Below are 25,715 nucleotides of genomic sequence, written 5' to 3' on the forward strand. Positions count from 1 at the left end.
TTATATGCAAATACTACACCATTATATATAAGGAACTTGAGCCTTCATAGATTTTAGTATCTGCAGGAAGTCTTGGAAGCAATCTCTTGTGGATACTGAGGGATGACTACATATATCCAAAAAATACTAGCTTATACCCTAATCATTTTCAAAATTGAAACAAAGCTAACCTTTCAAATTAGTTTATATATGCCAGGATATAAATATTGCTGAAATTTCTAAAACATTCCACCAATTTTGATCTCTAATTTTAAGCAAGGGCTTTCTCATGAAAGTTTGACTTTCCCACACATAAATAACCTTTGCCTCGCTTAAGTCATTCACTCGAGTTTAATGGACCACCTTTCATCTTCCTTTTCCTTCCCCTTGCTACTTGCCTCAAGAAATTTCAATGTTCATGTTGCGTACTAAGAAAAATAGTATTGATGAAACTAAATTATACTGCTGCACATTACAAACTTTCTTATTGTCAGAGCTGCCTTGTTCTTCAAATTGTTATAATCACACTTGAGCTACCCGGGATAAAAACACTGAAGACGTCAGGATTTTATCATTGTTTCTTAGCTACATATGATATTTCTGTTCTTTCTAAAGGTATTTCATGATGTTGCTTACAAAGCTAAAGATCGTAATGACTTGGTATCAGGAATTGATGAATTTCTGGATCAGGTTACTGTTCTCCCTCCTGGTGAATGGGATCCAAGCATTCGAATAGAACCTCCCAAAAATGTTCCTTCCCAGGTATGTATATTTGAAAATATTCTTTAAAACCTCATTATTTTGTTTTCTTTTAAATGTGTGTCCTAAAATATTAGAACTATCAAAAACACTCAAATGATTTAAGTTATAACCTTTAATAAAGCAGGGGCATGAAGGTACAAAATCTTCCTTGGTGCTATCCAGCACACCTCACGGAGACACTTGGCATTTTGATAATAAGCTACCAAATAAAACAGTCCCATATGTCTAGAAAGATTTTAGACACAGCTTAAAAGATATTACATGTTACGTTGGAGGAAAATATAAATTTTAATAAAGTGTAAACAATAGCCTGAGGAAAAAGTCCTTTGCTGTCTACCTATGTTCTGATACATCCCTTTGACACTGGCAAATATTAGGAAAATTCAAAGGTATGGCCTTATTATATTATGTAGAAAACTTCCTATTACTGCTGATCACAGTAAAAATTGGGAAGATTTTAAAATTATAATTCCTACATTGCCTTACTTTCGTATGGATATGTGGCATAAAAATTATGAAAATTCTGCCTGTGAAAATCTAGTGTGTATTTTAATCATCATGCAATTTAGAAAGATAGAAATAAAAAGTATTGGTGTTATTTGCAATCATTTACTTACTGCAGGCATCACTGATGAGAGTGGTGGCCAAATTATTAAGCTCATGCCTACTGTATCTGCCTCCCAAACCCTCCCAGTCATCATGTTCTCAGCCTTGCCTTTGGCCCTTGCTTTGTAAATTATAGCTTGGTCTGACTCTGGTGCCCTATTTGAAGTGACAGATGGCCTAATTGACCTGGACCAGGACTTAGAAGGTTTCCTGGTTAGCACAGAGGTGAGCAAATGAGCAAGTGTACCTCTCAAACAGGAGAACTTGAAAAGGTTATCTCAAGCCCACTGTTATTTTAAAGGAAATAATCTGAAATCTCATTTCTATATTTTTATTCTGAGGTCATTTTATAATTATTAAAGACTGTCTACTTTCCTTTTCTCAATAGTTTACAACTGCAGCCGTATATGGCAGTTGATATATTATTAAAATAAAAGCAGTTGCTTCAGAAGTAATTATAGGAATTATAGATTATCTCATTTGTTGTATACAACTTTGCATAATGTAATGCTTCCTGAAATAATGATAGAAACTCCTTAATTGATGTTATTTAGAGATAGTCAGCGAAAATATTAATACATTAAGAGTAAGTTTCCAAATGTCACTGTAAAACCAATTTGTTCTTCACACATTGAAGTTTTAGTTAAGCAATTTCAAACACTTTATTTTTGAAGAATACTGTCTTTCAAGCAAGTTGAGGTCTGGAAGGTCTGTAATTTTTATTATTTTTATGAGACCCTTTAACATCAGAATTAATTGCTAGATTCTGGGTATTAGGAGGCAGCAGTAGAAAGAACATTAACTTAAAAATCAAGGCACCTGGTTTCTGCCATTATCCGTTTGTATGACCTTGAACAAATGCTTTAACCTCTCTACTGGTGTTTGTAAAGGTGCTGTCCAACAGAACTTTCTGCAATGATGGCAATGTTCTACATCTATGCTGTCTAATAATCAAGCCAGTAATGAGCACTAGAAACATTGCTACTACAAGTAAAGAACTGAATTTTTCATTTTAATTGACTTGAAGTTAAGTAGACATGGGGTTATTGGCTATCATCAGACTGCACAGTTCTATCCAATGAGTTTCCATTAGCAATAAACTGTATGCTACTTTTCAACATTAATACTTTTAAAATATACTTTGTAATTCAATAATAAATAGTGTGAGTCCACTCTTTATTATTTGGCATAAAATTAATATACATTAAGCACCCTGACCCCATACTCGTTTAAATAATATTCCCCCCTATGGGATAAATTCCATGGTTTTTATTCTTTTGAACTGTGAAAATCACAGCATTTTTAAAGCTTTGTCCCTTCAGTTAAGACAAGAATAACTTGTCACCTCAAAGGATAACCCTGAAAATATTCATTAGAACTTTGCATCAGTCATTGTAAACACTCTAAAGCAGTGGTTCTCAACCTTCCTAATGCCATGATGTATTTTCATTGTTACAAAGGGGTGTGACCACGAATTGAGAACTGCTGCTCCAAAGTTTGTGTGCCCTAAACTTCTTTGCTTTCCTTTCATGCCATGTACTTGCCTGTCAAAACCACAACCCTGTGAGAATCCAACTCTTTACTTTGTACCTGTGTTCATACAGCCGAAACTGAAGGAAAACATTTAACTACCATGCTGTTCTCAGTAAGCTCCTGACCACACACCTCAAGTGCACCCTTAATGTTCCATGTACATCACTTGTTTTTCTCTCCTCAAACCTCCAGCACATCATTTTTGGCCCTCACTCTTGTGTGTGATTTGTCTCCTCCTTCCCCAAGAAATTTGAAACAATTAAGAAAGAACTTCCATAGACTCCCACCAGCATAAGTATCCACCTGCCAGTATCTGCCACCTTCCCAGGTCATTGCTGATAAACTACCCTAAGTCAGCCTTTAACTTGTGTAGTAGAACCTATCTCCTCACATCTACTCGAGAACATTACCAATTATACTCTTTCTCCTCTATCTCATCAATTTTTTTGTATTGTATCATTTTTAGTAGCATAAACATACTGTTAATTCACTAATTTTAAAAACTAGAATTCTCTTGATGCCACTACCCAGCCAACTACTCTTCTTCATTCCCCTTTGCCACAAAATGCCACAGAAGGGTTCTCCGTGCTCCCTGCATGGATTCCCTCCTCCAATTCTCTCTTAACACCTATTTCAATAGGCTTTTGTCTCTACCACTTCCCCAAAATAGACAAAGTTACCAATAATCTCCACAATGCTAAATCCCATGGTCAGTTCTTAGGTGGCATTTTATCTAATTTAACAATCAGTAGCATGTAACAGAGTTGATAACTCCCTTTTCCTTGGTCTATTTTTTTTACTTGGCTTCCCACACACCATTATAAAACAAGTAGCTGGGACTACAGGCGCCCACCACAATGCTCAGCAATTTTTTGTTGCACTTGTCATTGTTGTTTAGCTGGCCCGGGCTGGGTTTCGATCCACCAGCCTCCGTGTATGTGGCCAGCACTCTACCCACTGAGCTACGGGTGCCGCCCTTTTTTTGTTTTTTTTGCAATAGCCTTTGGACATCTCTGAGTCAGAAAGACCCATATTATGGATTACTTCCTGGTTAGAAAGACATCATCCAGGATATACTTTTATTTCATTTTATTTGATTTCATTTTTATTTTACTGAGACAGGGTCTGACTTTATCACCTAGGTACAGTGCAGTGGTGTCATAATAGCTCACAGCAATCTCAAACTACTGGCCTCTCTAAATGTTCCTCCTGCCTTAGCCTCCCAAATAGCTGGGACTACAGGTTCATACCACTATACCTGGGTAATTTTTCTATTGTTTTTTTGTAGAGGTAATATCTTAGTCTTATTTAGTCTGATCATGAACTACTAACCTCAAATGATCTTTCCACCTTGGCCTCCCAAAATTCTGGGATTACAGGCATGAGCCACTGTACCTGGCCCAGGAAATACACTTTTAAAATAGTGATAAATAGCTTTAATGTTTATTGGTTGGACTGTGCCAGGCATCTAATGCCATCATAACTAACACTTCCTTACTCCCACCCTGGTCTCTCTCTGCCGCTTCCCTTTCTTTATACCACCTATCTCTACCTAATATTACAAGTTTATTCTCTTTTCACCAACAGAATGCTTTTTTCTTGCCCATTTTTGCAACTCTAGCATTCCTGAAAATAAATGACACACACTATGCACTCAATTAGTATTAGTTGAAAGAATAAACACCCATCACTTCAGTTAATTCTGTCAAGCATGGCACAAGAGATGTAACTGTGTCCCCCAGTAAATGGAGGAGGGAACTGAAGCTGTGGGAGGCTCCATAACTTCCCAGCTTTCAAGCAGCAAATAAGTAACAACTCCTTGGTTCTAAGCCACTCTGCCTATTGCTTCAAGAGGGAAAAAAATGTTACTGTTGGTAGAACTAACTTCTGAAATTGAAACAAAAAAACAAAACAAACAAAGAAACTCCCTGCAGGAGAAGAGGAAGATTCCTGCTGTGCCAAACGGAACAGCAGCCCACGGGGAAGCTGAGCCTCACGGAGGACATAGTGGACCTGAACTCCAGCGAACCGGAAGGTGAGTGAAAATCACTTGGGTGGGAAATCAAGAATCAAATGACATACCATTCTTACCTGTCAGGAATTTTCAGATCCATTTTGTTTTATATTTTTAATCCCTACTTGGGAGGGGGTGGGGGTGAAAATGCCAATTAATTTAATTTCTGTGAAGTTACTAATGATTGTTATTACTGTTAAACTAAAACCATTCCATTTTATCTTACCAAGTCTTACATTTTGCTATGCATAAAATGCATTCCCAGATTCTTAGAATAAGAAAACTGTCAATTGACTCTTCCAAAAGAGCCCGCTAAAAGCGTCAAGTTCAAGATAGAAATAAAACTGAATACCGAGAGCTCAGTCTTGTAGACCCTATCTCATTAAATGCAAATAGGATCTATATAATGGTATTTTTTATTTTTATGGCTGTGATTTGAAAGAGCTATATGATTTATTTTTCTAATCACACATCTTTGAAGAGATGAAAGTTTCAATTTATTTCTTAAAATGGTTCTTTATGGTTTTTTGACAGCTTGTCTCTCTCCAAGCAATGTGTGAGCAGAAAATCAGAAACCCTTGGGTGGGTCTCTCTTCGGGGAATGTGTGTGCACAGCCTCCATTATCATTAAAGGCAGTTGCAAAGGCTTTGCAGGCTTGGTGCTCCTGCCCTCAAGGCCGTTTCCTGTACTGCTGGCAGTGTGTCCTCTAAGCTAACTTTCCAGTTCCTGACAACTCTGCATTTTAATTCTGTGTTCTTTCCCTTTATCTATGTGTTGTCTCTGAGGAAATGTCCTTTAACGTCTTCCTTAACATCTTCCTCGGGCGTAATACGTAATTTGAGATGGTTCAAACAAGTTTTTCCTTTTTCCTTCACTGGAAGCTTTGTTACTCATTCTGCTTACTTTCATGCTTTCAAATGCTGTCTTTTTTATTTTTGGTGGTATTTTTTTTTTCTCTTTCTCAGGTGTAACATGCCACATAGCTTAGATTTTTTTCGAAGTTCACTTTTCCTTACTGCTTCCTAAATCCTCCCAGGTCACCAATATCCGGTATCTTCGCTTCTCCAGAGTTCTTCCACAGATTCTGTTGCTGACATGACTTGAAGTATCCATTACTCATCTGCTCTCCTGGAGTTGCTGGTGTACATCTGGGCTGCTCTTGCACTGTTCTCTGTAATGAACTCCCACTTCCGGATTTAGATTTTTACTGCTTAAAAGCACATTTATTTCATAGTAATATAACAGCTATTCAGACTAATGTACGCTCTAATAAGTAGTTAGAAGGCAATGGTTTAATATAAAGTTCTATCAAAACTATAAATATTAATTACTAATTAATAGTTCATAACCACATCAAATTCTTCTCGGGGATTAGGTGGGATATAAATCATAAATGAATGTGTAAATAGACTAGTGGAGTAAATCTGCACTGAATTATAGCTTTGACAGGTTAACAAATTATTCAGAAAGGATCCCCCAAATTAAAAATATGTGTATGTTTTACCAAACACAGGGAGTGGAACCTAAGGTCATCTGTGAGTGTGTGTAAATTTCACAGGTTCTCTGCAAGCTTCTCTGAGTTCCAAATGTCCTTTTTTTTTTTTAATTGAAATTTCACTCTTCTCAACCCTCTCCTACTCCTTCTTCCCTGATAGAAGCAATCAGTAGGAAGACATAACGATTCTATACCCGTAGACTAGTAAGATAGTTACTAATATGTAACTATGAGGTCTAGATCATATCTGGGAAATTAAAAACAATGGTAAATTTTTCACTTATTCTGAATACATACATTTTTCAAGGCCAATCACAATTAATTTCTCTAGAGAATAATCATTTTTGAGGTAATTCTAGGACTACCAAATGAACATTCTTATCTATAAAATATGTAATAAGAGTTTAACATTTTTGTATGATCCAAGTATATTAAGCCTTCTGGCAGTATTTTAGAGCATAATAGGTTTTTCACCATTAGCCTTCATGTAGGAACTTAATCATAGTCTTATTCATTTTACTATCACATCTTTACTTCATGGAGCACAAAGGACTTTCAGTAGTCAAGTGTTAAGTCTATGTAGTATTATGAAATGTCCACAGAATGAGAATGTCTATTTATTAAAGCTCTCTTCTCTAATAGATTAAAAAAAATGTAATCCTCAAATTTTAAGCATCACTTTATAGTTTAAAACTCTTTCCCCCAAAATATCCTCCTTCAAATGTTTCAGTGTGGTTTTAGAATTTGTACCACGTAAAGTCATTATTGTTCTTGCAAAATCATAGATGTTGGGAGATGCTAAGGCAATAGTTGATCAAAATTACATTTATCTAGTTTCGTTGTTATAAAGTCCCCTCCTCTGGTTTCCTAAAACTGAAAACAACTCTGGAACCTATCTAGTAAGATAGTTACTAATATGTAACTATGAGTTACATATTAAGTTTTCCATAAGGCCATTTAAATATCTCCCTGGAACAATATCTGATGAGGGACATTTTTATTTATTTATTTATTTTTTATTTTTGGCAGAGAGAGTAGGTAACCATGGTTAAATATGCTTTTTCTCTCTAGGGTGATGTTCACTACTGGCGTATACAAAAGCCACTTAACTCTCCCTCCCTCACTTTCTGCTATACTAAATGGAATGTAAACAATTAGAAAATACTGCCAATGGTTGAGGATGGTAGGCCTGAGTTTAGGAGGAATAGGTTGATGTAGAAGCGTCACAGAGATTAGAGTGATCTTTGAATCTCCTTATTTGAATTTTGATTGGTGAACAGCTCTGAATCTTGTTTGAGAGAACCTGAGATTTTTGTTTGTTGGCACGATATCTAGTTAGGAATTGAGGTAACCTAGAGGTGCAAAGCCGTCCCTGTAGATCCTGATAATACAATGTAGCAGGTTAATGTGGGTCTCACTTCTGCTGATGGAAAACATTACTGTGACCTGGCAACAAAGCAAATGAGCATTTGATTTGTGTTTTTTTTTTATATTTGTATTTCACTATTGTGTTTTCCCCCTGTCTTAGGATTTTTGGGGGACTTATTTTAGATATCAAAAGGAAAGCTCCATACTTCTGGAGTGACTTCCGAGATGCTTTCAGCCTGCAGTGCTTAGCGTCTTTTCTGTTTCTCTACTGCGCGTGTATGTCTCCTGTCATCACGTTTGGAGGACTGTTGGGAGAAGCCACTGAAGGGCGCATAGTATGTATTATGCTTTTCTCCGAACTTTCAAACTCAATCCATGCTTAGCATTCGTAGTTAGACAAGTGAGCATTTAATTTTGGATTCCTTTAATACATGGTCTGGCAGACAAACTTCATACAAGTTTTCGGAAGGGTTAGTGGAACTGTTGGGATGTGGGTGTGGAATATCTCAGAATAACTATTTCTGAGTCTTACACCAGGTTCTAGCTGATGCCTTGCCTGTGCCCCCCTAGTGCTCAGCTAGCTTTAGCTTTAGTTCTTAACTCACAAGAGATCCATTTGCCATATACCTGGGGCATTTTTCTGTTGACACTAATCCTGAATGTATTTAAACTTTTGATAAGGTAACAGAAACACGAGGTGGGAAGGTGGCAAGGACAGCTCCCCATTTGCTATCATTCATTTTCGGCTTACCGTTGGGCCAGTTTTCTCATGTCCCTCCCCCACATCCTGCCCAGGTTTGCTAAACTTTTCATAATGGAGGAGAATGTGCATACCCATGTATTAAACATTTTTTCCCCTAGTTACAGTGGCTGCATATACAGCTTAGGTAATGGAACCATTTATATCTCTACACAGAGTGCAATCGAATCTCTCTTTGGAGCATCCATGACCGGGATAGCCTATTCTCTCTTTGGTGGACAGCCTCTTACCATATTAGGCAGTACAGGACCAGTTTTGGTGTTTGAAAAGATTTTATTTAAATTTTGCAAGTAAGTGTTATGTACTCTTGGCCCTTAGCCCCTCTCCTTTTCTTCACTGTATTTATGCTTCTCCCGGCATCACTTTTGGAGCACTGTTGGGAGAGATGGAAGTGGCTGATTCAATTTGTCATTCATATCTCTCCATGGAAATAAAGGAAAAGTAAAAGATTTATGTATATTGTTATTTAATATTTATAAAAAGTAAGATGAATTTTTGTCCCCTTAGATGTTTCCTTTAGACAAAGTCTTGAGTTTAGAATCTCATGGGATGTGAATTTTATTTACCTACTCCCTGAATTACCCTTACTTTCACTTATTTAAATAGCGTCAAGCTGTTAAATGACCTTCGTTCCACTGTTCTTTCCTTTTCCTCCTCCTAGAGAATATGGGCTGTCGTACCTATCTTTAAGAGCAAGTATCGGACTTTGGACTGCAACCCTGTGCATCATACTTGTGGCCACTGATGCAAGTTCCCTTGTCTGCTATATCACCCGATTTACTGAAGAAGCTTTTGCTTCTCTGATTTGCATCATTTTCATTTATGAAGCCCTGGAGAAGTTGTTTGAGCTCAGTGAAGCCTATCCAATCAACATGCATAATGACCTGGAACTGCTGACACAGTACTCGTGAGTACCATTTCCCCTATTGGATGTTGGACTTTACTTTTTACAAATATTGCTATTGTCTTAAGAAAGATGAGGAACTTAGCGAAGAATGTTGATGGCCTAAGTTGATTTATGGCCTAACTCCTGGACTCTCAGAACTGAATAGGCTTTTGAAAGTCACCTAGTCAGCCACTCACCTGCTCTTTGTGTTCTCGTTTTTTGGTGTGTTCTCTGCCAAGAATGTCTTTTTAAAGTTCCATTTCTCAAGTATTCTCAAAAGTAAGGAGATAATCAACCAAGTCAATTTTAATACACACAAATTTTGCTTTTGTAAAATATATATAGCTTGGTCTTTCTTCCAGGTGTTTTTAATTTACTCTAATCCAAAGGAACATAGTAATGAAAATGTAAGATTTCAGGCTTAGACCAGTGAGGTAAAAGAAACTCGTTGGGTCTAAATTGTACTAGCTTGACTTTTGAAAGTGTGATTAAAACAAATCACCAAGTTCTGTCTTGTTGTGGGGATTTTTAACATTTATGGTGGAAATACTCAGATACTACTTATTGAAGGTAATGTTACAAAGTTAAGGGCTAAAAATGCGATTGGACCTGTTGCTGCTCCTTCTAGTTTTGGTGTGACAGAGGTTTGGAATTTCTCTAAGGCTTTGTCTGCAGATTATACATGGCCATTAGTGAATCTTTTGTTTAATTTAAGAATTTTTTGTTGTATTTATGCATAGATTTTTTTTATAAAGCAGATATTTGAACCAATATATTCATTATCAGACCCTTAAAACCTCTGCATCATCCACCAATGCTTTTCCTATAAACTGCTTCGATATGGACTCAAATCCTTTGAAATAATTTTATCTTTATTTACTACTAAAAATTTAAATTATTGAAATTAGGCCAAACCAGCACAATGCTATAATTTTATTTAGAATGATATAATGATACAATGTTGAAAATAACAATTTTTACTATACTAACTTTTTTTATTGGTCTTCAGAGATGGTGTTAAACAGTGCACCCCTTCTTTTGGGCAAGAAAAATCAAAGAGGAAATATTAATATAAAATAATTTGCCCCTTCAAAGCAAATAGTGAGAGTATTTTGAGAATGATCAAGGAGAGACTGAAGCTAGATGTTAGGGACACTCAGGAAGCAGGCAGATGGGAAGAGCAGTCTGATCAGACCCAGGGATAACGTTCATACATGCCATTCCATTTATCTTTTCTTGAAAAGGGAGCATGTCACTGAATTTGGATGCCCATGTTGGGGTGTATAATTCTTTCTGGTTGGATTTCAAACCTAGTACCTGCCAGCAACTATGGAGGTGTGAGGAAAATCGTGATGAATAATAGTCTGTCCTCAATGCATTTCTGGGTCAGCTGGGACTGTAGACAAGCAGACAGCATAATGACATGAGTGTTGTGTTGAGAGGTTGGTGCAGGTTGCTGTGGTTCCACATTAGAGAAGCACCTCACCCACAGTTAGGGTTCAGAGAAGGATTTCTGGAAGAAGTGATACAGAACAAAAAATCAGTAGGGGTTATGAAGGTTCTGAGGAATAGAGCATAAAGTGGCTCAGACAGAGCACATGCACAGGCCTGGATACGAGAGATTCATTACAGCTTTGAAATATGGCAGGTCCCTAAAGTTGCCATACATAGGGACAGTAGGAAATTAGGGTTAAAAGTACCTTTATTTACAAAAATTCATTACAAAAATGTACAAAGAGGTGGCCAATATATACAGAGTGTTTTGTAAAGTAATATATATGGCAGTAAAACAGGAAATTAAATTATTTTCTGCATAAAACATTTACTCTGTTTCATAAATTCCACATGACACTTTTAGTGGCTTTCTTGTCATTGTGACCTTTTGCACCAAATCAGATTTTAAGTGTCATTGTATTAATTTCAATTTCAAGTTTTCTACTTCAGATGATGCTGGCCTCATGCTTTTATAGTTTTTATTAGAAAAACTCCTATACATTGTTATAGCTGGGACATAATATGTCTGAGATTGTGATCTGTGAAAACTAACTATACCTATAAGGTCACATATCTTCAGTTCACTTGTAAGAAAAGGGCATCATGTGTAGGATCTACATTTCATATATTTTTATGCTCGGCCTTCTGTATTCAGATTTCCTTAAATTCATAATTTACCAACTGAATAACAAAATGTCTTAGATTTTTTAAAAAGATTTTCCTAGTTCCTCTGGCATCCTAACCTTATAATGTGGTAATATGTAGACCTTATATTTGCAGATATAAGCTTTTCTTTCATTGTGCCAAGAGCAAGTGTCAAGATAATCTATTTAGTTTTGAGAATATATACGTTATACCAGATGATCAAGCTGAATATGTCAAGTTAGCAATAAGTAATGAGTTTGTGGGAATAATTTTTTCTTGGTTGCTTTGATTTTAGGAAATGGCAAAAATAGAATGAAGTGTTCTGCTTATGTAAGATGAAATGTTCCTTCAGTGTATAGTAATAATCTAAAGTTCTTAAGGATGGCTAGCTAAAGAAGGATGAAGGATCCCTATCAGTGTTTTGCAGTTGCTTAGGCCAAAGCAAAATGCAATCTTTTACTCTTACTTGTAATACACAGGGTGTCTATAAAGTTCACGTGCAATTTAAAATAGTTGACTATTTTAAATGACCTTTTGGACCTGTGTGTACATATATACAGTGTGTCCAAAAGGTCATTTAAAATAACCATACATATATATATACACACACTCATATATATACACATATATGCACATAAAATGACCTTATATATATATATGTACATACACACATATATACACATGTGTATAGAAAGAGTTAAATAAAATATAATAATTACTAAGTTGCCAAAGAGAGATTTCACTACTGGGTTAGGAAAAATGTTTTCATTTTTTTCTGTCTCTTTTTTGTTTTATGCAATACTCAACCATCTTTTTTTTTTTTTTTTTTTGTGGTTTTTGGCCAGGGCTGGGTTTGAACCCACCACCTCTGGCATATGAGGCCGGTGCCCTACTCCTTGAGCCACAGGCAATACCCCTTTGACCAGATATTAACCTCCTTTGAAGTAGAAAGCATGTAACAATGTTACTCCCTTAGTCCAAGCATAATACTGTCAGTATAGTTAAGTGATATGTGTACTAATGAATGGAACATGTTGCAAAATAATTTACATCACCTGATCAATCTTGTTAAGCAAGAAAAGACAATTTTGCTTGTTTACATTTTCTTTAACAGTGCTCTTAAATATTTCACCTAGAAGTTTTGAATGAATTTGACATAGTATGAGAACACTGACATGGGATTAAAATATATAAAATTTTTTTTCAAAACTAGTTGTGATTTAAAATTTAGACAGGGCATCAACATGGCAACAAAATAATCTGAAAGAACCAAGAGAAGCAGGACAGCAGTTCACAGCAGAACTCCAAAAGTTGATCCGATCAGTGGGAAGAAAGAAGCTGAAAGGGAAGTTATCAGAGTTCCTGGGCCTTGTAGCACTCACTAGTCAAAACACGAAGAATGAAACAGATTGAGAGAAACCTCTGTGTCTCAACTTTTTAAATCACATTTTTTTTTTTTTTTGCTACATATACACTTGACTAAATTTACCCATAATTTCTTGCAACACAACTTTGTAATTTTTAATCTATTCAAGTAATGTCTGTGTACTCCCATGAGATTGACCTTTTTTTTCCAGCTCAGCTCATATTTATTGATTTTCTTTTTAACTTTAAAGCCTTTTATAATTTCTTCTTTTAATCAATTTTTAAATTCTATTTTTATAACGGCTTTTTTGAGATATAATTCACATACCATTCAATTTGCATATTTACATTGCAGAATTCAGAGGTTTTTAGTTATCCACAGAGTTGTACAACCATCATTTCAGTCTATTTTACAATATTTTTGTCACCCCCAGAAAGAAACCTTATCTATTCCCACTAAAGATCACTCCCTATTTCTCCAAATTTCCTCCCCCAGCCTCAGACAACCATCAGTCTACTTTCTGTGCAACTTCTTTTCTTCATGAGATTAATCTTCATAATGGTAGGTTGTGATTATGAGGCATGCCTTTGTACCCACTGTACCTAGCAAAATGCTCGGGACATATGATATTGACATATCTGTTCATATTTTTATATTTCTGGAAACTCTTCTTACAACTGATATGCACATTTGTCATAAAGATTTCCCCCTCAACAAGATGATTTTTAAGTATTGCTTTTTTTCTTTTGTGTGGTTTTTGGCCGTGGCTGGGTTTGAACCCACCACCTCCGGCATATGGGACAGGCGCCCTACTCCTTGAGCCACAGGCGTCACCCAACAAGATGATTTTTAGAAAGTGAATTATCTGACAGCTTAGCATCAAATAAATAGCAGACACTCAGTGAATGATTATTCAATGAATTCAATTCAATAAATTCAATTAATAACCTTCTAACAACCTACCTCCTTCTTGGTTCTGGATCCAAACATTTGTTGTCCTTGTTTTCTCTTCCGGTTTTTGAACTAAATTCTTATTTTAATGATACAGTCTTGTTTACAGAAGCAGTGGTATCCAGTAGAATAGTTTATTGTTTATTGTTTACTTGTTTTATTCTCATTGTTCCTAATGGATCATGAGCCTTTTGTGGACAGAATTAGTCTCTCTCTCACAGTTTTTTTGGTTATCTGGATCACTTTTATAATGCTTGACTCATGGTTATAAGTGTGCTTATTGCCCAGATAGTGTTCATGATATCCGTAAAGTAGGTTTCATCCAACCCTTCCTCTCTCTTCCCCTGTTTGATTTCTGTTAATTTTACTCCCCTCTAAGAATGTGTGTACTCTTAAATTAGTTCCATTTAATAGTGAGTATGTGAGTTGTTTTCCATTCTTTAGATACTTCTCTTAGGACAGTAGTCTCTAATTCCCTTCAATCTGTGGCAAAGCCATTAAGCCTCTTTGTCTTTCTACCTTCAGAGAGCTAGGGATTGGTAAATAGCAGAAAACTTTTATGGTGTCCTTCATCAATGTTATTCTTCCTTTTCTATAACGATAGTTTTGAATTATAGATCTTAAATAAAATTATCTTTCATACTTTCTTATCAAATAGCTATGAAAAGGCAGTAGTTTACATGAGCACCTCGTGTTGGAGGGAGAGAGCAGACCAAGTATTGGTGTTTCTTGGTTTCTTCCCTCACAAGGCATTGAATGGCTACAGTTATGTGGCCGTATTTTGGTGAGATATGGTGTCTTTGAAGTATTGACCCCGTTTCTATTTACTTCCTGAATGGACGTAGATTTAAGGATATATTCTGATATATTTAAAGAGAAATATAATAATGTTTTAATTTACATTAAAATACCTCAACACACACACTGTGGTAAGAAATACAAAGGTCAGACCAATAAGTTTGTGAATTCATCCTAGAAAAAGGTGGTACATACCTCATTGCTGCATATTGCTATGATTGTCTTCTAAGTCCTCCCCTGGGGAAGCTATGCACCAATGCCAGCACATAGTCAGTAATTCAAAGGAGTTTTGGAACTCTTTTCCTGGAATAGCCATTAGAGCTATTGTCGTATGAAGTCTGACTATTAAATTCATGAAGTCATCCTAGAAAAAGTGCTTTGAAGGGAGGACTCAGAACTTCCCAAGATGATCAGAGTGATATTCAGCCATGAAGTATATAGCATGTTTTTAGGAGTTTGTGCACTTAGTTGTCTGACCTTCGTATATGTTAGGTTAAGTAACAACCATAGGCAGCTAGTATTCTGATCAAGAGTCCAAAGTCTAGGAGTGGTTATTTAGCAGTAAAGCAAAGAAACTACACTCGAGAAAAAGCTGCTATGAACCCTGTGATTATTACCTACATCCCACTCTACACTGAAGCTTTCCCTAATGTCAGAAATAGATTTTCGCTTGCAAAATTACTGACTTGTTAATCAATATTTAATCTTTAATTCAAGATATGAATTAAAAGTATTCAAGATATGTGGACTGAACATGATATTTCTAATTCTGCCAGAAAAGAATGTAAGAATCTAGCAAGTGAATCAAGTAGTCTCAACCCTGAGAGGTGGTTTTCAATGCTTACGTTGTAACTGACCCTGGGTCCAGCCATTTTTGTTGACTGATGTCACTAAAACAGTACCAGAATCCTGAGTAGTAATAGAGTCATGTCATTCTTGAAGGAAAATTTCATGCAAGGTGATGTCAACATGTGTGGAGTAAGAGAGCAAGGGCTTTAATGAGCTGACAAAACGGGTTATAGGAAGAGTTTTTCCCACATTTCCCAGTAAATGTTTACTTAGTATATGTATAATCTGTGTATTTGTAGTCAAAAAAATAGTACCCCTCATCTTTGCCTTTCTGAAATGCATTGGAGCATGATGTACCTATATCTATAAGATCATTCACTTTTAATATTTCTTTCATCTGCTGGAAATGTACACTTTCTTTAAAGCACTTTTTCAACCACCAATATATATATCATCAGTGAAAATAAGTTTAGATAGGCAACAAAGTTGTTTTCTTTAAGCAAGTTTCCTAATGAAATGTTCTTCCAAAAACTTTACTGAACCCCAAATACCTCCCACCAGGCCCTGCATTCAACACGAGATTCAGAGGGGCCAAACATCCAAACCATATCAACCACCACAGTCAATGTGTAAAACATTTCCTCAAAATGCTTCCTCATTCCCCTTTGCAGTATATCTCTCACTCTGATCCCTTGACAATCACTGACATGAATTAAGTCTCTAAAGTTTTGCTTTTTCTGTAATTTCACATAAGTGGAATCACAGAGCGTACATGTCTTCCTTTACTTACCGTAGTGCTGTGAGATGCACTGTTCTATTCTACATATCTGTTTCTTTGTATTGCTGGGTAGCATTCTACTGAATGGATGTGCCACAATTCATTTATTTATCCAATCTCAAGTGGTTGATCATTTGGGTTGCTTCTAGTTGGGCTATATTGCTTCACATGCAGATGTTTATTTGAACTATATTTTAATTTTCTCTTGGGTAAATATCTAGAAATAAGATTGCTCAGGAAAGTGCATTTTTAACTTTATAAAATACTGCCTAAGTAGTGATAGCATTTTGTATTCTCATCAACAATGCATGATGTCATATTCCTGTTTCCCTGCATCCTTACCATCACATAGTATTGTGCTGAAATATAGTGGCAGCTCTACTTATCAATGTATTATCTGTCTTCCTATAATCCGTTTTGTCAGCTTATTAAAGACCTTGCTCTATTTAGTCTGCTTTGATCATTGCTTTTCCCAATGACCACATCAATTCCTGCCACAAATAGATGTTCAATGAACATTTGTAAATAAATGAATGAAAGTTTAATGAATATAACCTCTATTCAGAGCTAAAAAACAAATTGAAGCTCTGAATGGTTTACAGCTTGCCCAGTGGAAGAACTAAGGTAAACCCCAAGACAGCTAACACTTCATTGAACACTTTTGACATTGCATTGCTTTGTAGATCAATAGTTGTGCAAAGTAATTTTATTATTAATATTCAGAATATAGATCTAGAGATGTCCTTTGGGCATAATAGCTGCTTAGATATTATTTGTTGATCAATAAATGAAGGAAGAGTCTAGAGGCTACACAGAGAAATAATGACAATGGGATATAATAAGAACTATGTGGGAAATATGTATAATGGCCTGGAGAAGAGGTAACTTCCTATCCTAGGGAGCTCAGAAGCATTGCCAGAGAAAAGAAACCTACAGTTATCTTTTCATTTCTGTTGTATCTGCCACTTGAGTTTATTGTATGTAGCATATCTATGTTTCTTTCTCTCTCTCTTCATTGCACTGTGAGTTCCACATGAGCAGGTTTTCACTGGAGTGGTGGATAGTTGGGTAAACAGAATGGATCCAGGGACCAAATGGCAGAGAGCCTTAAAACTTGAAATAAGTTTTATCTGGTACGAAGGTCACTGGGGATGGTGACAAGGCTCTGGGAAAATTATGTGTCAACAGGTTAGAGGTGATCTCAGGAGAGAAACAAGGAAAAGTAACCAGGGCATGGAATGTTTAAGTCCTGACTATTGCCTGAGACAATGATAATGAAGGAAAAAACTAGAAACAACAAAAAACAAAAATTGTCAAGGCTTTATTCATTCATTCAATAACATTCCTAGGAGCTATGACAAAAACTTTGCATATATGATGGGTGGGACAAGTATTACCCCACTTTACAGACAATTAAATTAGGACTCCAACAAGTTAAATAATTTTCCCAGTATCACATAGACAATGAATGATAAATGAGGGTCACTCCAAGGCCAATTTGGTCTTAAAGCCCATGAAATTTCTGCTATGACATATGAAGTAAAAACAATAGTAAATGATTACAATAATTATTACTCCTTAAAGGCAGGAACTGTCATAGATTTCTGTGTATCTCAAATAGGATGTGGCACAGTACTCTGTTCAAAATAATTTTAAATTGTTATATCAATCATTGAATCAATGAACAAATAAGTCTTCTTATAAGTGCCAGGTACTTGGGTACAATATAGATAGGGTCCCCACCCATATGGAACTTACTGTCTTTTGAAAGAGTCGGACATTAAATATCACACACTGAGTCTTTAGTTACAGTTGACATAAGTGCTATCAGACAAAAGTATAAAGTGCCAAAAGAATGAGAATTATTTCCAAAGTAATATATTTAGAGGCTAAGAAGAAGATACGTCTATTTGAATGGAGATGAAATTCAGATGAGAACAACTTTAATAATTTACTGGAGATATTTTTTATATTTTCAGTATTATCTAGTGTTGGTGGTGTTTAACAAATTTATGTTGCATATCTTTGACAAGCTATTTTCTTTATAATATGCAATAGTAACATGTCTAAGACTAAAATACAAAATATGGAAATAGATGTATTTACAAATGACATATCCCTGCATTATTTAAGTAGTCATCTTAATAGAAACTTATTAAATGTTTAATAATAGAGGAATAAGGCTCGGCGCCTGTGGCTCAAGTGGCTAAGACGCCAGCCACAAATACCTGATCTGGTAGGTTCAAATCCAGCCTGGGCCTGCCAAACAACAACGGCTGCAACCAAAAAATAGGGGCATTGTGGTGGGCACCGGTAGTCCCAGCTACTTGGGAGGCAGAGACAGGAGAATCACTTGAGCCCAGGAGGTGGAGGTTGCTGTGAGCTGTGATGCCACAGCACTCTACCCAGGGTGACAGCTTGAGGCTTTGTCTCCAAAAAAAAAAAAGAATAACTAAGTAAACCGTGTTGCATCCTTTAAAAAAATAATGGTTCTAAACAGTAATGTAGCAACATGGAAAATGCTTGTATTACAGATCTATATACTGTAAAAGAAAAAGCATTGTGTACTTATCAAAATATGTTGAAATATAGATAAGAATTACTGAAAGAAAGATCAAAAATTATAGAAACCACGGTGAAAAGACCAGGAGGTACTTCTTCTTTATTTATTTTATAAATATTCTGTAGTGTGGTTTTATTATTTTTAACCTTCAAGATACTTTTTGGAATAGAAAAAGAATAATCATAAAAAACATGTCTGACTTCTACAATAGGTCAGGATTCTCTGATTTTATGTTTTATGTTAGTACCTAACTTGCTACCCAGCACTCTGGGACCTAATTTTGTCAACAAAAAGACTTAGAAGGGGAAAAAAACGAATCATAAACCATTACTGTTTAGTGCATACAGGAGGGTGCTATTAATACCTACAAAGGCAAAGGAGAGCATCTGCAACCCAGGGACTAAAATTAGTAATAATGTTGAAGGGAGTTCTACCAAATTATGTTTTCCAGAAGACAGGCTCTTCTTATGTAAGGAGGACTGATCACCTCTATTAGCCTTGAAACAAAAGCAAAGACTTCAGGATGAGGGCATTTAATTATAATGTTTATCGAATCACTCTGTAGCCACTTATATAAACAAGATGGCTCAGAGCACGAGCTCTTCTGTGAGCAATAAAGGATAGTAGGGGATGTATTTTGTGAAAAGTATACTTTGAGCCAAACAACCCAGTACCACACGTTAAAATTATTGGTGTTTCATACTGGAGTTTTTTTAAAATGAAGAGCAGTGTAAACTCTGCCCTTTCTTCTGCTTTATAGGTAGATTTTTTTAGTCCATGAACTTGTAACAGTGAGAATAGTAAATAGCCATAAGGTGATATTAACACCTAATTATTTTTTAATTATATCAGGGGCCATTCTAGGTACTTTTACCTATATTAACTCGTTTTACCTCATTATAACCCTGGGAGGTTGATTACTGTCATTGTCTCTACTTCACAGATAAGGAAACTGAAACATCGTGTGGTTAAATAACTTGTCCAGAGTTGCTCAGCTAAATGCTTGCATTTGAAGCAACATGGGTAATCTGGCTGGGAAGTTCAGTGCCCTAAGCAGTAAGCTATATCATACACCAACAGATCTGTATCTATTGTTTGCCTTAATACTTGCATCTTAAGGCCAGAGTCACTAATTTTGGGCAAGATAAACGGAACTTGTTCAGCCTCATATTCCATCTCCTCACAGTGCTATTTCTATTTTTCTTTTCTTTTCTTCTCCTTTTCTTTTCTTCTCTTCTCTTTTCTTATCTTTTTCCCTTTTCTCTTTCTTTTGTGTAGTTTCAGATTGTAATAATTTGGAGTAAGTTCATCAATATGGAGGGGAAAGCAGGAAATGGGATATTTTTCATTTCATTCTTAATTTATTTATTTAGAATATCTACTTTTGATGTTTAAAAACATAAAAGCTAACTACCCAGAAGCCTTCTTTGAGCCACCAAGAGTTGGTACAGAGATCATGTTCAAACTTTCAACACAGCAGCCTCTGAGAATTATCTGCTGAGATTTCAGATATCAAATATGCAGACTCGGGAAAGAACAATGGTGTGCTTGGCTATCCATGATATCTGTGATGTATAAAATGAATCTTCTAGATTAAAAACATATTCTTCTTAGCAAAGTATCTCAGGAGTGGAAGAAAAAGTATCCAATGTACTCAGCTCTACTATGAAGCTAAATTATAGCTTTCACATGAAGACTATAACCCAACTATAGCACAAGACTATGGGGAAAGGGCCAAGGAAGGGGGAGGGAGGGGGGAGGTTTTGGTGGAGGAAGGGTAATGGGTGGGGCCACATCTAAGGTGCATCTTAGAATGGGTTCAAGCGAAACTTACTAAATGCAGAATACAAATGTCTACATACAGTAACTAAGAAAATGCCATGAAGGCTACGTTGAACAGTTTGATGAGAATATTTCAGATTGTATATGAAACCCGCACATTGTACCCCTTGGTTGCACTAATGTACACAGCTATGACTTAACAATAAAAATAAATAAATTAAAAAAAATAAAAACATATTTTCCCATTTTAGAATTGATTTATAGATGAATAGTGTCACTATCCAGAGACAGCCCATCCAACAAGCCACATAAGTGACTAACTTCCACTTTACAGACTCAATTCTCCAAAAATGTTTCTCCTGTGACATTTGTACATCAGATTTCTAACTTAGCACTTTACATTTCAGTGTTGAAATGCACATACTCTACCAGAAGCACATTACACATGATTCCATTGGATTCACTAACACAGTGCAAATCACTTTGGAAGCAGAGACCACAGCCCTGAGGGAGGGGTACCCACAGCAAGCAGAGTGAATGGAGAAGCCAGGCCACCAGCTTCAGATGGGGCTGTGCAAAATAGGAAAGTGGGCGATGGGGCTGAGGGCAGGGGAGGTGGTGTAGCTGCCCCATGAGGGCAGGGCTGCAGGGTGTTTTACAGGGATTTCTTAAAGGGGCAAGGTCCTGAAAGGGAATGCTGGGAGGAACACGCAGTGAAATACACATGATTTCATTGGTTCTGTAGTCATCTCACTCTTTTGCCTTTCTTGATAGAAATGGCATCAAGTTACATCTAGAGGGAACACATTATAGATAAAACAGCAGGAGTTTGAGGGTCAAACAGACCTGGATTCACATTTAATTCTATCAGTACGGCTTTGAGTAAGTTATCAAACATTTGATTTCTTCCACTATAAAAGGTGGAAACTAAATTATTAACGTAGAAAACAAATACCTCCTGCAATGCACATGGTAGCAATATGCATACTATACCTATATGTAGACATGCAGTGGTTATAGAACGCACATACACGTGTGCATATACCTACACGCATAAGCGGATGTATTTATCTATCTACTATAGTAATAGCTTTCTCCTTTGTTGCGTTACTTCTGCAAGATACTTGCCATATTTTTCTTCTTTACATTCTAGTTTTATATATGTGTGTGTGTGTATACTTGCTTTTACCAAATTCTGGGAATATGTAAATAATTTCCCATTAAACTAATGTAGGACCTGTTTTTTCTTCAGGTAAACTAACTGACCAATTTGGAAAATTCTAACTGTTCGCTACCTAAAATAGTAGAATGCTTGCCACTTGATCTACAGCTTCAGATAATACATTAATAACTTACATTAACAAGAAAGAGACTCTTGCTCATAGTGAATGACGTTAACAGTTTTTCTTTTGCTAGCACTGCTATGCAGTGGCCACCTGTGATATAATTATAGTAAAACCTTCATAGGTGACCATCTCCCTGCATTGACCACCTCTGTGAGTTGACCTAAGTTTTATTGACCAGCCTTGCACCATATATACATATAAGTACAATAGGCCTAGTGCCTTATGTTGACCACCTCTGTGTGTTGACTAGTTACTTACAGTCCCTTGGGTGGGCAACTTACAGAGGGTTTACTGTATTTGAATTCACAACAATGCTTGTTTAGGATATAAGGTAGGTCCACTGTGCTTTTCTACATTCAAATTATTTAAATCAGAAACAACATATCTTTGTGCCTAGGTAAAGATTCCAAATAATTATTCTATTCTCCATAACAATTTAAATATGTTTTATAATTCTAAAAGAAGACTAGAGAGCATATCGCAGTTTCAACTAACCACACACGGGACCTAAGTTAGTGCTCCCTGACCAGTGGGTGGAAAATGGATATAAGGAGGCCCCTCAGTTTTACCTGGCAGACCTCCAGACAGCTCCAGGCCATCTTCTGTTTGCTCACTCCAACATGCTTAGTTAGCTGGCATTCACAGTGGGGAGGGAAAGACAGGTAGCATTTTTGTCCTTCCCATAATTGCACTCAATATACCTTTTGATCTTGGAACCATCTCCAAGGATATTAAAACTGCACGAAAATGGAAAACATTTCTTCCTCACAAAGTTGGAGGTCTTGAACCTGAGCTTTACAAGATTTCTTTTTGGATTCCAAATTCTCACAATTTATGCAAGAAAAATACAGAGTACCTGTTTTAGTTTTTATTTTTTATTTCTTGCCCTATGTATTAGATTGCAAGAATATACATAAGAATGAAGTAGTTGATATTTATTTGTTATCCAAGTATAATTTAGGACACAATTATAAATCTTTTTGTTTATGGATTGACTATGTGCCTTGTCATCTCCTAACCTACCTGGTCTTTCTTGGGATATTAAAATTATACCTCTTGGTATGAAGATCCTTAGTTCCAGGATAGATATAGCTTTCTGATTCTGCTACAAAGTAAAGTTAAACTGAAAATAAAGCAATGTTGAGTAAAAGAACCTTTCTATGTTTAACCTACTTCTCAATGACTCCATTTGTAAAGAGTACAGACCAGAAATCCATGCCCTACTGGTTTCTTTCTATGGTACCATCCTGTTGCCAAGTTCCAGTTTCTTCATTTTTAAAATAAGGACAAACATTTCTGTCCACCACTCACAAGGGTAATTATTAGATTTAATGAGTTCATATCAAAATACTTTAAAACCCATAAAACACAAACTTGTATGAGGATCCCTACTTTGTATTGTGCATTTACTAAATTCTAGGATTAATATCACAAGCTTTACACATATAATGTTATCTGTTTTAATCCTCAACACAACTCTGCACTGTTGTTATAATCATGTGCAATGCATAATAAATTAGTAGATTCTGAGAGGTTGGGTAGTTTGCTAAGATCTAATAACTAGAAATGGGCAGATCCAGAATTTAACTCAATGTTACTTGCAGATACAGGCCTTACTTTTCTACTCAGAGCTAACACAACACAATTACTGCATGTCCTTTAAGAATGGTAGCTGTCATTAAGAAAGAGGGGGAAACCACTGAATTTGTTGCCTATCCAACAAATCTGACAAAGAAAACACTTTGTTAAATCTATGCTTTTATGTTAGAATAGACCACCTGAAAATCCCCAAGCTTCGTACCTTTAAAAATTTAGTGTATTTCACCGCACTAATATTTAAATTCTATCACTAAAAACATAGCTATACAACACATTTTCTAATCTCTTAGAAAGTAGAACTCCTTTGCCCAATAGATAGTAGGCACTAAAATAAATAATTGCTCTTAAAAGCAGTACTTCCTCAACTGTGATATGATTTGGTAGTCCAAAATCTTGTTTTTCAATAAAAAGGAGATTTCATGAACAGAAACAGAGCTCCTTTAGGTTTGTTTCATTAATCAATAAATATTTCTAAGTAGCTTCAGAGCAAACATCCTATTAGGTCGGTCACAGGTATGAGGTCTTCGTTCCCCGTAACAGCACTGCCAGCCATAATCATGTTAGCTCTCATTTGTGCATTTTGTGGACAGTGTCAGTGCTCAATGCAGCACCACTGGTCTCTATATCCAAAGACTTGAACAGGATCCTGAACATTTGGCATCATGTCTTTCACAAATTTCGGCCTTCTAAACCCAGGTTTCACTGTTGCAACCAAAGCCATTCCTATCTAATAAGACCATGATGCCTCTTACTCAACTATGGTTTGGTGGTAAATCCAGCCGCCATCCCATTTTTCTGAATGTTTTCAGTCAAAGCACCTGGATTCTCAGCATCCTGAGATGAACAGCTATTGATTGGCTCTTGCTGTAGCCATTGTGCTTAGTCAGTGTTCTAGCCTGGCCAACATCCTCTGCATGTCAAAGAAAGGATCCTGGCGTAGCTGCTCTCAGAGACTTTCTACCACAGGGTGACCCAAAGTAATGTTGGGAACAAAATGCCCCTCCATTTCATCTGGGTGCAAATAATCAGCCCCAGAGTCCAGCACCTAGAATTATTGGCACCTAAATTAGCCAGGTTGCTATTGAGGATGAACAGGCCAGTCGATAGCTGGATACCATGACACTGGTTCCCGAGAACCAAACTACCCCAAGAGTTTGCTAAGAGGATGAAAATATCACCCAATTCATCCTTTTTAAATGTTTAAAAAAAACACATTAGTACTCAAAACAGTGACTAAATTTTCTTTTGACTAAGGAACTGATTTCCCCAGGGTAAATCAGACAACAGACATGAGCTGGAACTCATAAGAATTTACTTTAGGGGGGGGATAAAAAAAAAAAAAAAAAAAAAAAAAGAATTTACTTTAAAATCAGTTATGTCTTCTGTTTACTAGCCTGCTGTTCAAATGAGTGAACTCACAATTTGCTTTGGTTTTGTCACTGGAATGGGTTAGATAAGTTAGAAAAGCTGATTTAGTGATATTGCTATAAAAATGGAATAACCCCAAATCTCTATTGATGGGGTCTTTGGTAGGTATATAAATAGGATCAAAGGGCTACTAAATGTGTTTGTTTTCACATTCCTTTCAAATAAAGCTCTGCTTTGTGTATGATATAAATTACATATACATATATACACACATTGCATACACTTTTCTCCCATTTAATGTGTATATCTAATGTGATGTTAGTTCTCTCTTACTATATTATTACTCCTGAGAGACATTTGACATATTTTCCTATTTCAAATTTCTATTACTTTTATGATCATTAAGTTTACTTATATTAGATTTTCAGAATATGAAAATGTTATCCCATAAAACTCCTCTAGCATTGAGCCTATTTTTATTGAGATAAAGTAAGAGATCAATTTGGGGGAATTTTTCCCATCAAAGGAACGTACTACTAGCTTACTAGTCAGAGTTGGTAAGGCTCAAATAAGTATGAGGAGAATAGTAGCAAGACATTTGAAGCCCTACCTTCTTCCATTTTTCACCTAATGCTTTTTTACTTAACACTGACACTACTGTAAAATTGGAGCAAGAGATTCAGGACAAGACGTTACAGATCCAGTTGACAGTTTTGGGGAGGCTGCTGTAGGTATAATCTCCAAACCTCCACTTGGAGGCTTTTCTTTCTTTCTCTTGTCTAATGACTCTGCCTAGGACTTCCAGTACTATATTGAATAGAAGTGGTATCCA

General features: G+C 36.2%; 1 protein-coding gene across 7 annotated transcripts in view; it reads left to right on the plus strand.

Annotated features, from left to right (window-relative positions):
* The window catches only part of SLC4A10 (solute carrier family 4 member 10), a 362,931-nt gene that overhangs the window by 276,847 nt on the left and 60,369 nt on the right, over positions 1–25,715 (plus strand). For all 7 annotated transcript variants that reach the window (XM_053596759.1, XM_053596756.1, XM_053596752.1 and 4 more), the window contains 5 exons: positions 595–741; positions 4,815–4,915; positions 7,919–8,093; positions 8,675–8,808; positions 9,180–9,425. In XM_053596759.1, the coding sequence (XP_053452734.1) occupies positions 595–741; positions 4,815–4,915; positions 7,919–8,093; positions 8,675–8,808; positions 9,180–9,425 (803 nt within the window). The remainder of the gene's footprint in view (positions 1–594; positions 742–4,814; positions 4,916–7,918; positions 8,094–8,674; positions 8,809–9,179; positions 9,426–25,715) is intronic.

The sequence above is a fragment of the Nycticebus coucang genome, chromosome 7 (genome assembly GCF_027406575.1).
Source record: "Nycticebus coucang isolate mNycCou1 chromosome 7, mNycCou1.pri, whole genome shotgun sequence".
In the NCBI taxonomy this organism is placed as follows: domain Eukaryota; kingdom Metazoa; phylum Chordata; class Mammalia; order Primates; family Lorisidae; genus Nycticebus; species Nycticebus coucang.